The sequence below is a fragment of the Crocodylus siamensis genome, chromosome 2 (assembly GCF_052110815.1).
Source record: "Crocodylus siamensis isolate JL-2025a chromosome 2, ASM5211081v1, whole genome shotgun sequence".
NCBI lineage: Eukaryota > Metazoa > Chordata > Crocodylia > Crocodylidae > Crocodylus > Crocodylus siamensis.
In genome coordinates, this window is record NC_143396.1 from 162,614,683 (window position 1) to 162,629,660 (window position 14,978).

The 14,978-nt window shown below is 43.6% G+C and overlaps 1 protein-coding gene across 1 annotated transcript; it reads left to right on the forward strand.

Moving 5' to 3' along the window:
- Positions 1–11,575: 11,575 nt before the first annotated feature.
- On the forward strand, positions 11,576–14,760 carry LOC149871005 (C-X-C motif chemokine 11-like). The gene is made up of 4 exons (XM_090034801.1): positions 11,576–11,722; positions 12,419–12,545; positions 12,667–12,736; positions 14,127–14,760. Exons 1-4 carry the CDS (start codon positions 11,668–11,670, stop codon positions 14,166–14,168), a joined length of 294 nt encoding a protein of 97 aa, XP_089890927.1. The 5' UTR covers positions 11,576–11,667; the 3' UTR covers positions 14,169–14,760.
- Positions 14,761–14,978: the final 218 nt, after the last annotated feature.

Consider the following 14,978-nt stretch of genomic DNA (forward strand, 5'->3'; position numbering starts at 1 on the left):
GTAAGGCTTTCAGAAGTTGAGTCCTGTTGGACATATCATTAACAAAAATGGAATTCATCCAGACCCAGAAAAAAAAGCATTGCATGCCTTACCTGAACCCCTAAATCTCAGGATTCCAGGTAGAAGATCATCTAAGACTTTGGATGCCAGCAACACCACCAGGGGTTTGTGGCAGACTGGTCACCCTCACCTCCATCCCTGGAAAAATCATGGAGCAAGTCCTCAAGGAATCCATTTCTAAGCACTTGGAGGAAAAAGAAGGTAATTATAAACAGTCAGCATGGATTCACAAATGGTAAGACACTCATGCCTCAACAACCTGATTGTCTTTTATGATGAGATAACAATAACCTGATTATGTCCTATGATGGCTCTGTGGATGTGGGAAGAACAGCAGACATGATATACCTTGACTTTAGCAAGACTTTTGATATAGTCTCCCACAACATTCTCACAAACAAGCTAAGGATATATGGATTGGATGAATGGACTGGAAGGTGGATAGAAAACTAGTTGGATCATTAGGCTCAAAGGATAGTAATCAATGGCTGTATGTCTAGTTGGCAGCTTGTATCATCAAGTGGAGTGCCTCAGAGGTTAGTCCTGGGGCCGATTTTGTTCAATATCTTCATCAATGACCTGGAAGATGAGATGGAGTGCAGTTTAGTGTGTTTGCAGATGGCACCAATCTGGGGAGAGTAGTAGATACATTGGAGGGTAGAGCTAGGATTCAGAGAGACCTAGATAAATTGGAGGACTGGGCTAAAAGAATTCTCCTGAGGTTCAATAAGGAGAAATTCATTAAGGAGAACCAGGGAACTAGCGAACAGGGGATGCAAACAGGGTAAGCAGTTTGCAGGAAGTTTGCTGGGGGCAAGAGGAGGAAAGGAGAGAGAAGCCAGGCACCAAATCCTGTGCAGGGAAGGTAAGTGATGCAGCTGCCTGTGCCTTTGGTTTGCTGAGCGTATGTTTAGTGGGCTGTGTGTGTGGGGGGTGTGGTCTGAGAAGCTGAGAATGGTTGCTGACTGCTGAGTGATTGCTGCCTGGGCCTGACAGAAGCCATAACAAGGGAGCAGAGCCAGTCCAGGCCCAGCAGGGTATAAAAGGAGACCCCTCAGGTGACCCAGGAGTCAATGAACAGGGATGCAAACAGGGCAAGCCACTGCCTCTGCTTCCACCTGTGAGGTGCCTGTCCAGGCAGGACCACTCACCAAGGAGGCTGCCACCCAGGTCCAGTTTGGTGCTGTGGGGACTGTGGCTTGCAGGTTCCTTCCAGTGATGACCAGGTTGCGGGGAGGGCGGGGGGGAGCTGTGGTGAGAGCAGTGTCTCCTGGTGGTGTCTCTGTAGGAACAGGCAAGAGAGATACAGGAGGAGGTGGTGAGGCTCCAAAACATCCTCTGCCATGATGCATTCATTAATTTGATGCTGGAGGAGACCTCTGGGACTGTGGAGGAAGAAATGTCAGACACAGCGCAAGAGAAGAGAGAGGACATGGACTCCCAGGAGGGTGAAAGCTGGAGGCTTGTGACTTCTGGCAGCAAGTAGAGAACTTTACCTCCACCTGCAGTGGTTCGTCTGGAGAACAGATATGTAGCCCTAGCAGCAGAGAGGAAGGAGCACGTTCCATTGGTGGAGGAGGACAGGACAGACCTCACCAAGGTGGGAAGGATCAAGGCAACTGCCACCAAATAGAAGTGATGGGTGGTGGTGGTTGGAGATTCTCTTCTGTTGGGGATGGAGGGAGTCATCTGCCAACCTGACATCTTGTCACTGGAGGTCTGTTGCTTGCCCAGAGCCTGGATCTGAGACATCATGGAGGGACTACCAAGGCTCATCTGGCCCTCTGACTACTACCGTATGATGCTCCACCATGTTGGCATCAATGACACTGCCATGGGAGACCCTGAGCATATCAGAATTGACTACAGAGCTTTGGGTGCAAGGGTGAGGGAGTTTGGGGCTCAGGTTGTGTTCTTGTCGATTCTTTCAGTCAAGGGAAGGGGCCCAGGCAGGAATAAGTGCACCCTGCAGGTCAATACCTGGCTTCACAGGTGATGTTGTCAGCAGGGCTTTGGCTTCTTCAACCATAGGATGTTCTTCCAAGAAGAAGGATTTCTGGGAAGAGATGAGATCCAGCTGCTGAAGTGAGGGAAGAGTGTCTTCTCAGACAGGCTTGCTAATTTAGTGAGGAGGGCTTTAAACTAGCTTCTCTGTGGGATGGAGACCAAAGCCCTGAGGTAAGTGGGGAAGCAGGGGACCTGGAGGAAGAGCAAGCAGGAGGGGACAACAGGGGAGATGCTTTCACTTTTCCTGAGAAATCAGGGAAATCGTCTAGTTTCTTCAGGTGTCTGTACACAAATGCACAGAGCCTGGGAAACAAGCAGGAGACTTGGAAGTCCTTACAGTCATGGCACAATGACATGATTGGAATAACAGAGACGTGGCGGGATAGCTAGCATGACTGTAGCACTGTCACAGATGGGTCCAAACTGTTCAGGAAGGACGGGCAGGGGAGAAGAGGAGGAGTTGCACTTTATGTCAAATAGCCATATATGATTGCTCAGGGCTCTAATATGAAGCTGGAGATAGACCTGTTGAGAGCCTCTGGGGTATGGTCAGAGGGGAAAGCAACAAGGGGGATGTCATAGTGGGGGTCTGCTATAGACCACCAGACAAGGAGGAAGCGGTGGATGAGGCTTTTTTCAAACAGCTAGCAGAAGTTTCCCAATCACAAGCCCCAGTTTTCAAGGGGGACGTCAATCACCCTGACATCTGCTGGGATGGTAATACAGCAGTTCACAGTGTTACTTTGAATGACTAATTTATCAAATCAAGACCAAAACCTGATAAAGGGGGATGAGGCAAAACGCTACATTTATTGATTACATGAATTAGACATAGAGGTTCAGACACACCACTCATATAGACACACACATATCATCCTACCCATCATTACACTCAGACTTACACAAACACAACCATTCCATTCAGATATTATAGTTACCAGCAGCAGTTGTTCAATAGTAGTACTGGGTGGCCAGCCCAGGCCTATTGAGAGAAGATGCAGATAACAGGCTGGAGCAGGGTGCACAGACTTGTCTGTGTTCTGAAAAAGCAACTGTTGGGAGAGACTCACCCAACCAGTATATTCCAGAGTCCTCTTTTATGAGGATTGTCATCCTTTGTTTTGCACTTTGAGGTTTTTCCATGCCAAATTTCTGTTTTTGCAATTGTTCCTCATCCATCTTCTGCTTATCTAAGCCCAAAGTCAGGTTGGTTGTAAAAGTTGGTATCTCAGCCTTGGAGTGTCCTTGCTGCCTATCTGGCAGGATGTATATATTCCTCCTCCTTGTTACTTCCTTTGTGCCCTAGGCCTCAAAGGGATTCTTCAGCCATCTATAAATTAGTTTGCTGACTGGTATCTTACACATTTGGTGCTTTGTTGCTTACAAACACAGTTAAATCTTCTTTTCCTGTCTCTATGCCATTCTCTCACCATTTACCCTTTCACATACACTCATACATAAAGGGCATCCAGAGTTCATTCACTTATGTCAAGAAAAAGAATACAAAATGTAGTTTTCAAGTTATCTACAGGACAAGACTAACATGGTTATATTTCACTACTATTACACTCTATGTTAACATCAGCTACATTAGTTCAGTTCTTGCTACAACAGGCAATCCAGGAAGTTTTTGGAAAGTATTGGGGACATCTTCCCACTGCAAGTGCTGGAGTGGCCAACTAGGAGCTGTGCTCTTTTTGACTTGCTGCTCACAAACAGGGAAGAATTGGTGGGGAATGTAGTAGTGGATGGCAACTTGGGCAGCAGTGACCACAAGATGATAGAGTCCAGGATCCTGCGGGAAGAAAGGATGGTGAGCACCAGAGTAAGGACCCTGGACTTCAGAAAAGCAGACTTCAGTTTACTCAGGGAACTCATGGGCAGGATCCCCTGGGAAGTCAGTCTGTAGGGAAGAGGAGCAGGGCCGGACGCAGGCATGGGTGAACCAGGCAGCCACCTGGACAGAAAAGGGGCTCGAAAATGGTAAATTTATTATTTTTATCATTATCATTATCTCTGGTGAAGGGGGCCTAATACTAAAAGTTCACCCTGGGTTGCCAAGAGTCTAGCACAGTGCTGCAAAAGAGTCCAGGAGAGCTGGCTGTACTTTAAAGAAGCCTTACTGAGAGTGCAGGAAAAACCATCCTGATGTGAAGGAAGGTTAGCAAGTATGGCAGAAAACCAACTCAGCTTAGCAAGAAACTCTTTAGTAAACAAAGTCACAAAAAAGGAAGCTTATAAGAAATGGAAACTTGAACAAACGACTAGGGAAGAGTATAAAAGTATTGCTTGGGCATGGAGGGATGAAGTCAGGAAGGCCAAAGCACTATTGGAGTTGCAGCTAGTGAGGGATGTGAAGGGTAACAAGAAGGGTTTCTCCAAGTATGTTGGTAGCAAGAGGAGAATCAGGGAAGGTGTGGGCACCTTACTGAATGGGGGAGGCAACCTTGTTACAAAGGATGCATAAAAAGCTGAAGTGCTCAATGCCTTTTTTGACTCAGTCTTCACAGGCAGGGTCAGCTCCCAAACTGTTGTACCAGCAGCACAGTTTGGGGAGGATGTGAGCAGCCAACAGTGGTGAAAGAACAGGTTAGGGACAACTTAGAAAATCTGAATGTGTACAAGTCCATGCGGCTGGTGGAATACACCTAAGGGAGCTGAGGGAGTTGGCTGATGTGATTGCAGAGCCATTGGCCATTATCTTGTCTTCCTAATACAGCTCACTATATCCCTGTCTCCTTAATACAACCCACTAGTCCTCTCCAGCAGTTGTGGAGGACCAAGACTTTATAATCACATCACTGTTAACCACTTCATCAGGCTCTGTTCTACTAGTGTGCAGGATCTCAATTTTTCTCCCTCCCTTACAGAACAAGGAGCTATAGGAGGAGGGACTGTGACCATTACATTTTCTTAAAGCAACTAGAACTAGAACAAGACTTGCCTAGAACCAAATGTATGTCAATCACAAAACACCAATTTCAGGGGGTTGGATAAGATATGAACAGACAAGTTTTTAGATATTTTTTTTAACCTGTTCACCTAAATAATAATATTTTGATATTTCTGGCAGAGGCCTCAGAAGAGGAAAAGGTTCAGCACTGCTGCAGAGCAAAGACAGCCTGGAGTCCTCCTGCCATATGTGCATTCAGAGGCTTCAGGAACACATACATGTTGATTGTGTTGAGCAGTCTGTATGGGCAAGGATGTGGTCCAAGCTAAAGAGGCTAGAAGTTCCCTTGCATTTTAGAAGAGGAGGTTCTTGACTGCATGGGGCAGATAAAGGTGCTGTTACTTCAGGTTGTAGTTTCTGTTGTACGAAAATGATGTAGATATGTGTTCAATAGTTTCTCTTGCTTTAATGCTATCAACCTCAGTTGTTCTCTGTGGATTCTCTCAGGTTGTCCAAAATGGCTGTTCCTTGTGCTTATTTTTAGAAAATCCTTACAATCATGGACAAAGGACCTGCTCCAAACAAACTTTAGAGGGCCTAACTGAGAGAGCATTTGTTAAGTGAGAGCTATTAGTTTTATTAGTTTGTTTTTTGTTAGTGAAGGGAAATTAGGGCAAAGCATGGGTTAACGATTTATTCTGCAAGTAGCAGGGTTTGTGCTTACCCTAACAGGTTCTAGGACTGACTCAGCTGTGAATCATATACCACAAAAGGCCTGTCTCCCATGCATGAGTTTCACTTATTAGGTTCATGGTGCCAGTGTTTCTTTTCATCATCGTTATTGTGGGATGTCCTGGCTGTGAAGACAAGGCAGATATGGAAGTGTTTTGGAAATCTCTGTCAGGCTTTGTACTTTTGGTTTTAGTGACAGGTCTATAAGGAAGTTTGGACTTCCCTGCAGAGATAGAGGGACTGTTGAAAAAATCATGCATTTGTTTCTTTCTTTCTTTATTCGATTTACATGCTCCTACCCCCCTGGTCCTCCCTCCCACCCCTGCAAAAAAAGGCTTAGGGTGCTTACAATAAAAAATAGACATACAGTAAAGACTGATATAGATATTAAAATAAAATAATATGTATAGAACCAATTCCCCAAGCAAAGCCCCTAAACTTAGCCCTGCCTCCTGAAGTCTTGCCCAAATAAAACAGGTCACAGAACCCTTCTGGAAGATGACCAGGCCCAGGCTTTTACCATCCCCAAGGAGGAGGGTGTTCCAGTGCCCAGAAACTGCTGAAAACAATCTCTCGTGTGTTTCCACCAAACAAACTTGGTGCACAGGTATTTACAAGAGCAGCTGCTCTTGGCTGACTTTGGCTGACTTTAGGGCTAGTGATGGAATGTGCGGATGGAACAAAATCATGTGCCTCAAAGCATCCTTGACTTCAGAGTGTGGCAGGCAGTGGGTTTATGCCAAATCACAGATTGCACAAGTCACACAATTGTTCCCTTGGTGCTGCTTGCCCTTTAAAAAGCCAGACCATTTCCTAAGATATAGCTTGGTTGTCCTTTTCTTTCAGTTCTGTAATCTACAGCTCGGGACATGTGAGAGCACACATTGTGGTTGTTTGTCTCATCTTTTTATTTAGCTTCCAGATATTCTATAATATCCATTCCTGTAGAAGCCCTGTGATTTGTTGCTCCAATGTCTATCTAAGGGCCAATTACCTGTAATTAAGAACTATCTGTTTTATGGAAACCAATACTGAAGCATTTGCAGTGCTGTAAATCCATTTTGAAATAAATGTTTTTATTCCTTAGGTCACAGGTATTACATAGGTCACACCCTGAGCAGGGTCCAAGTGGTGTGCAAGCAGGGTCCAAGTGGTGTACAAGCATGGACTGATTATTCCAACATCTTCCTAACATGGAAATGGGCATGTTCCAGAAGTTCCTGAAGGTAATGTGAAGGTTCACTTTGCTTTCAATGGGCAGTGACTCTGGGCATAAATATTCTTTCATTGCAGCGATGGTGAAATTAAGACGGCCCGCTTTTCATTTTTGTTGAGTGCCCACAGCACTCATTGGCCTCCAGTTAGACTTCTAGGTGTTGGAGAAGTAGTCTTGCATCAGGCCAGGTTCATAAAAGGACTTAGTTGTCCAGAACTGGACTGAGGTAGACTGTTGTTGCTTAAAACTGAACTGCAATCCAAGAAAACCCTGCAAGGACCTAAAAGTTACTAGAAACATCCCTGTTCTGCCTTATATTTTCCTAAGTACTTGCCATTCTTATTCTGGGTGTTGGGAACTGAGTCATGGGGTTAGTCCTCATTATTAGAGCCAGGACAGTAAACCTGGAGGGTGGGGTGGGTGGGGGCTGCCTCAGTTGGTAAGCCAGAAGTCTAGAGCCAAAAAGCAAGAGCCTGTGCTGGACCAATAACCTGGAGTTAGAACCCATTGTGGGGGGGTTTCCAGAAGAACTAGGTTGCTTACAGGGCATGATCTTTATGCACTGTTAACTAGTGATGCTGGCAGACATTTAGAGTTTTGCCTAAGCCTGTGCATTCAACATCTAGCTGCAATGACAATAAAGGCCTATTGTATACTCAAACGGTTTGCTGGCACAGCTCCAGTTCTAGTGACACCATTGAGTGCATGCACATACAATGCCTCTTTGTGGAAGAAGGACCTCTGGATGAACAGAGAGGTGGTGTCCAACCCTACTTCTCAATGATTCTTTATGGTTCCATGACCTCCTCTCTACCAGTAGAGTCACCCACTTCTGCTGCTTGGCATGAGGGTTCTGGTACTGCCTGGCAACAAGCTGGAGGGCCATGAAGACACTTCTGCACTACCTGGGTGGTACAGCCGATTCTGAAGCAAGTATCCTTCCAGCTCTGGCAGCACTGCTGCTGCAGTTAGACCAGGGGCAGGCAATTATTTCAGGTGAAGGGCCGCTTACCAAGTTTTGGCAAGCTGTTGAGGGTCCCATGGGTAGCCCCATCCCTTGACAGGTGCCCTGCCCCCTGGTCATCATCTTGTGACCAGGAGTCCCACTCCCTAACCCCTGACCTTTGCCACCAGACGTCCCTCCCCTTGGCCCCAGAAGTACTCCTTTCAGCAAGAGGTTTTGCCATCTCAGAACCAGAAAAATACCACATTATATTTAAAAAAAAAATCTAAAACATTAATTTTATTTAAAAAATGTTTTTACATGTGTTTGTGTAGTGTACATAGAGGTGATTGCACAATAACTTAAAATGAAGTCTTACTCTCGTATATTGTGGGGGGCATGGGGGTGGGTATAGGTTTGTGGGGAGCTGAGGGTGTGTGGGGTGTGGGGGAGGGTGTGGGTGTGTCAGGGTAGATACCTGTGGGGGTCTGCATATGAGCTAAGGGAGTATGTGGGTGTTTGTGTGGATATGTGGAGTGTGGATGGGTATGAGGTTTGTGTTGGGCTGTGTGTGGGGGGCAGGGGGCCTGGGGTGTGTAAGGGAGTGTGGATGTGGGAGTCTGTGTATGGCAGTATGAGCGGGGGTGCATGTGTATGGTGGGATTTGCATGTGGGACTCATCCTATGAACACACACACACATTGCCCCTCCCTACACATACATACTCCGCTCCTCCCTGCACACACAAACACACACCCTACCAGTGTGGGTCCCATGCTCCTCATTCCAGCGATGTAGCCAGGAGCCACATAGTGCTGGAGCAATGCAGTAGCAGGGAGGCAGGGAAATAGCTGGAGGTGGGGCCAGGCTGGGCTGCTTAATTCTTCCAGCTCCCCCTGTGTCCTACTGCCCCAGCTCCCATCATCTTTGACAGGCAGCCAGGAGCGAATAAATATTAATTTACTAAATTTTTTAGGGGCCCCACAAGCTGGATAGAATGGCCTGGCAGGCTGGATCCAGCCCGTGGGCTGTATTTTTCCCAGCCTGAGGTTAGACTGTTCAGGACCACCAGGAGAGGAAAAAGTGCCCATATGGTTAAGTTTTAACATCTTATTGAAGTAATACAGTAAGAGGCATTTGCTTAGATTGAGCCTGTTTTTGTGGCTGAACTAAATGTTAAAGGCTCCATCCTTTTGGATCATTTTGCAGTACATCATAAAAACCATAAAGTCACATAGTGTGAAGCCATGACTTCTGTGATGCTTTCAACACATGCAATGAAAGTAGAATTTAACTTAGTCTGCATGGAATCCTCTGAATTCTCTGTCTCGGATTATACTAAACACTAATTGATTTTCTGTAGGAGGAGTTGGCATTCTCATAAAACTTGTTGCAATTTTAATACTTGTTTTGGGTTCCCAGAAAGGAAACATCTTGACATAGAGCAACACTCCTCTGGGCACTAAGAATATGGGTATTGCAATAAGCACATCTTGTCTCCTTAGCCAATGAGGAATTCCATCCAGGAATGGGAGTTCTGGTGCTATGAAGGTAAATGGAAGGAGAGTAAAAACTGCAGGAAGAATCACAAAAAACCTTTCCTGTCTTATATGACATGAAGACACTTCCTGTCATATGCACAAAAAACACTTCCTGTCTTATAACACAAGGCCAAGAGTTTCTTTAAAGCTGAAAGTAATGACTTCTAGAAATAGCAAGAGGAAATGCTGCATTGCACAATGTGTGTCTATGGAATTACTCATCACAGGAGGTAACTGAACCCAAGAATTTATCAAAGGAACTGGAAATCTATAAGAATCTCCTGTGATCACTTGTGACAACCTGAGGAGTGATCCCAGAGCTCCAAGTCCCCTCTCCAGCTGTTCTTCTGTGCATACTTAGTGCTTCAACCAGATTTTGTTCCTAGAAGATGCTCTCCTTGACAAAATCTCAGTCTAACCAGCATCCTGACCAGACCATACAGATCAGTGGAGGAAGGCTCTGCTACCTTGCAAAATCCTCCCAGGTTCTGCAGAAAGAATAAGGTCTGCTGTTCTTGTCTGAATGGAATACATGTGGTTGTCAGTTTCCTTGACAATCATTCTTGTCATTTGCCAATCAGCAGGATATAATACAAATAATAAATTTTATTACATAACATATAAAAAATGAAAAACATAACCTTTAAGATTGGAGTCAAATACACAACACAGCACAGAAATACCTTGCTCCTACTCTCTAACATGAAGCAGTTTCCTAGTGAGTTCAATCTGTGTTTCCAGCACCTGGCAAACCTGACAGTTTTTCCCAGATCATTCATCAGACTCCTTCACTATGGTTCTGTCTTTCTCCTAGACCCAGCTGTCATGCCTACACTTCTCTCTAAAAGATTTCCCGTAAATCCCTTATAATTATCTCCCCATCTTTTATTTCCCATTCTGTTCCTTAGGATGCATGTTTATTTTGGTAAATAAATACAGGTTTCTCAGGTCTGGTATCTACATGTTAATTACCCCAGTCATGTTCTTTGATACATTACCAAGCCATTGTCTCATGCACTTTCTATTTTGCTTTCTCTGGATCTGATACTTAGGGCCACAATGAGATATTTCAGTCCACTCAGAAACTACCGATGGGCATTTGTAGGCAACACTTTAAAGTGGGTGTAAAGCAGGTTTTGCACCATTTTAATGACATTGCTGTTTGCACATTTGTCAGTGTATTGTATGTTAATTCCAGCTGTTGTGGCACATTCAGTGGTGTAATGCACCTCAAATGACTTTGGGGCACTGAAAAGTAAAACACCTCTGAGGAGTTTTTAGTTTCCTACCCTACAGCCGTGGAGGGAAGCACTGGGCTTTGTGTGGCTCAGGGGCTGTGCAGGCAGACCGTGCAGGCAGCCTGGCAGCATCCTGGGAAGGCAGGCTCCACAGAAGGAGAAAAAAAAAAGTGGTGAGCTTGATCTTTATTTTTTTTCCCCCCAGAGCCTGCCTGCCTGCCTGAGCTGTGCAGGGGCCCATTTCTTCCTCCCACAGCTGCAGTTTCCCCCAGGACTGCCCCAGCCGGGTGCCTGCGGGCATTGTTATGGAGGGAAGCACCAGCACCTCCCCGCCAGCTCAGGGACTGCTCTGCCCACCAGCAGCTCACTCTCCCCCACCCTGCAGGAGAAGCAGGTAAGGATTGGGCTCCAACATAGGTGTATATAACACAGGGATTTACTTCGCCCTAAATTGAACCAGTGTTTTTAAAAAACTACCTCTTCAATTTAGGGAGAATTAAACCCCTATGTCATGTACAAATGCCCTACGATTCCTAATTTGGGTGCATAAAGAGCAGGCATAAGTTGGAGACCATATAAGCATATCCTCAGTCTTTAATGCTGAAGAGTAATTCTCAATCTGCCTATAACTGGAGCCTTATTTTTTAAATTTTAATAGAATATTTACAAATATATACTTCTCCTTTCTTAAAAAGAGATTTTTTTTTAAAATAGAGAAGTTTGACTGTCTAATTCCAGAGCATGGAACAGATGCCTACTGATGTAAAACTAAATAATGCATTCAGCAAAAAATAACCAGCTCCCTGAACTGAGGGGAAGGACATAGTTTTCGTCTAAATCAAAAATGAAACTAGCACATCTTTGTTTACTAAATGAATGGAACAGAGAACAGATGATGTCAAGAGGAAATTCCCAAAGCCTTCGCTCAGAAATCCCGAAGAGCCCTACAAATATGGGTTCAAAGGTTCCTTTTTCTGCCACACTTGGAAAGGAGCAGTGAGGAGAAGAGAAGACATCTCTCAGCAGCAGAGCCAAATATGAAGCCTTTGATTCTTCTTTCATTCCTGCTTCTGCTGATGGCTGTGGTGCAAGGTATTTATCTTCTTCTTGCATTCTTTTTCATTGTTCCTCACACTCTGATCTAGGAATTTGTCTTAAAACCCTCAATTTTTCAGGTCCAACAAATGCCAAGGAACCCATGTTAAATGATATTTGATGCCCTAAAAGTGCTGTCTCAGAGATTAGGCAGACAAGGTTCTTTGGGTGAATCTGGTATCTTTTATTAGTCTCAGAGATTAGTTCTTTTAGCTGCTGCACTGACACAACATCTGGAAGTACCTGAAGCAGCAAACCAGAGGCAGCTGAGGGCTTATGCTATTGATAATGCAAAGGAAGATAAAGCAGGAAAAGACCTCTATTTTTATGTCATCTTAGTTTAAGTGACTTTTGCCTACGGATAATTCGTTTTTCCAGCAATGAAGTATAGTTTCATACTCAGACTATGATGAGATGATCTTCACTACAGCAGTAGATAATCTTCTCTTGTATGTTAATACTCATTAGAACATTAGAGAAGTTATTCAGTTGTTTAAATGTTCATTTGGTTGTTTAAACAATATTTTAATTCTGCTGAAAAAAATGGTATTTGACAAGTGATTTTCTGCTCTCAGCTATAAAAATACAGCTTTCCACCTCTCCTTCTCTTCTGACATGTAAATGAAGGAAACTCTGGGACTGATGAGTTTATTATAAGTGTCTCATGCTCAACTGCATTTCTAACCATATTAGGATCAATGACCTCCAGAAGAGGACGCTGTCTTTGCATAAGACCAGGGATACCTGCTGTGCACCTGAAACGCGTTGCAAAGGTTGAAATATATGGTCCAAGCAACAGCTGCGATCAAATTGAAGTGATGTGAGTGACCAGTTAATGCTGTTTGTAGTGCACATTTCATAATGGGCTAGATTTCATGTTTGTCCAGAAATGTCACATTTCTGCCAGCACTGAGATATTTATTCATTTTTTTTTCTGACAGAGTCACATTGAAGGGGAAAGGGCAGATGTGTCTAAACAACAAGTCTCCACAAGCATGGCAGCTGATACAGGTAGTTCACCAGAGTGCTTCTTGTGCCTTTGCTATACTGCTTTGCTGAGCTTTTGATGCAGCTCTTAGGGGGCTGTAAAAGTGGCATTAGGGCATCCTACTTTTTTCCTCAGATCCTTGCACTTTGTATAATTCCAGTGTTGGATATTTCTAGGATACAGAATTGTCCACGCTGTTGCTAGTCTCTGCTGTACTCTTAGTACCTGTCTTTCATAGCTCTCAAAACCCTGGGATTGACAATGTTGATGTTGGGATTGCAAGATGCTATGGACTGAGAAGATGCCATTTCAGTGAAGCTCATGGAAGTCCATGAAACATTGGTTTCACGTCCTTTTCTTTAAATAACTGAACCATAGTTTTCAAGCTGTGAACTGAGTCCAAGTCAAATGTTAGACTCCAAGTAATCAAATTTCTCTGCCTGAAGTTCAGCTCTAACCAGCTTGAGATTTTATTTGCTCCTAATTTTAAATCATTATAATGTGCATGCATTTGATTTAAGTTAGATGTAATTGGATTTTCTTGCTATTCAAGTATGAACATTGATATTACTTGCAGCTGGATCAGATTCTAAATTTTAATCTTCTACCAGTTAGTAGAGATTCAGCTCTGATAGAGAACAAAGATAAAACACAGCTCAGATTAATATGCATTAATTTCTTTTGTTAAAATAAACTCCAGTGCAGGGGAGAATACTATATACTGCAAGAGGAATTAAACCTGACACTGAGTTTTAACCTTTCTGTAGCAGGTCTGGCTGAATGAAAATTTTTAATAAATAGAAAAGCCAGATTTTTGGAAACATCATGTTAATGGCCTTGATTGGTGGCAGGTGATGAGAAGACATGGTGTTCAGTCCTGAACTGGCCTGAGGTTTCGTAAACGAGAGAGGAAAAATCAAATCATAAACATGGCCCACATAAGTATATTTGTACTCATGATTTGATACTATCTGCTTCAACTGTGGGGTTGTGGTATACCTCAATTGTATCACATTGACCAAAAGGTTTCATGCGTTGGTTACAGCATGGTCTTGACAGTCAAAACTCCTATAATCTCTTCTCACTGCTGTTACCAATTCACTGTGAGCTGCCACACATGGAGCCTCTAGTGACAGTGAGCATTTACTCTCTTCTACGTGCGGTTCAGCCTATTTCAGTGGACTATTCCTAGAGTAAGATACTATGCAGTAAAAGTTTTAGTCTGGCCTATCTGACCTGAAGCACACGTGCTTTTCATACGATGCATCTGATAAATCATCTGTCTATATATAGATGCTTTCCCAACTTTATAATGCTTTTGAAATACTGGAGATGCAATGGAACACAGTCCAAAGAAACAGTACCTGTAGAAAGCTAAAACAAACTAACAGTGGTATTTTTTTTTCCTTCCAGAAATTCATGAAAAAATCAAACATCAAAGCTCAAAGAAAATGAGTATACAAAACTACTCCTGGGCATTGCTGCTGATGGCATTTACCTGCCCTCAGGTGGGGTGAGCTCTTGACAAGTCTCTCCAACTGTGCCCTGCACTGCTGTGTTTCAGTTTGTTTGCAGCTGTGATGCACCCACGAGGAAGTGTGTGGCAAACCCCAGAGAAGATAAGGAATTGTGACACAGCTTAAGAACCTATCTTCATTTTGCATGTTGGCTATCCAATAACAGTAAAAATAACAAAAGATTTTAAAGCTTCTAATTACTGGGGACTTAGAACTTGGCCGTGACTTAGGCATGAAAAATTATATGTCCTCCCTTGTCTTCAAAAATATTTACCAGGATAATGCTGTAGAAAACAGACGGGTAAATCATTCATATTTTATGAAACACCATTAAAATTTGTCCGACTCTGATATGATAGGCTCTGATGCAAACTAACGAAAGCCACATAATACTTTGTGTGGCATGACTTAATAGGGACTGTCACTATCTAGACTATCAGCTTGTATAAGAATTGTGATGCTGGGACACAAACTACAATATAGCTGAAGTAGTATTTTTATACTGAATTCAAGTGGCATTTTTCCTAAGAAATAAAGATACATTTTGTGAATTTTGTTTACGTTTGCAAATTATACGTCAAAATAATTTCTTGACTGTATACACATTTTATAAATAGTTTTGTTGGAATCCAGGTCTTCTTTCTTGTCTTCTGGGTAAAAATGCATACAAACCTCTCTCACAAAAACACAGTAAAAAATGTTACTAAACACATTTGGGGCCTGTCCTTCAGTAGTGTCAATCAGCATG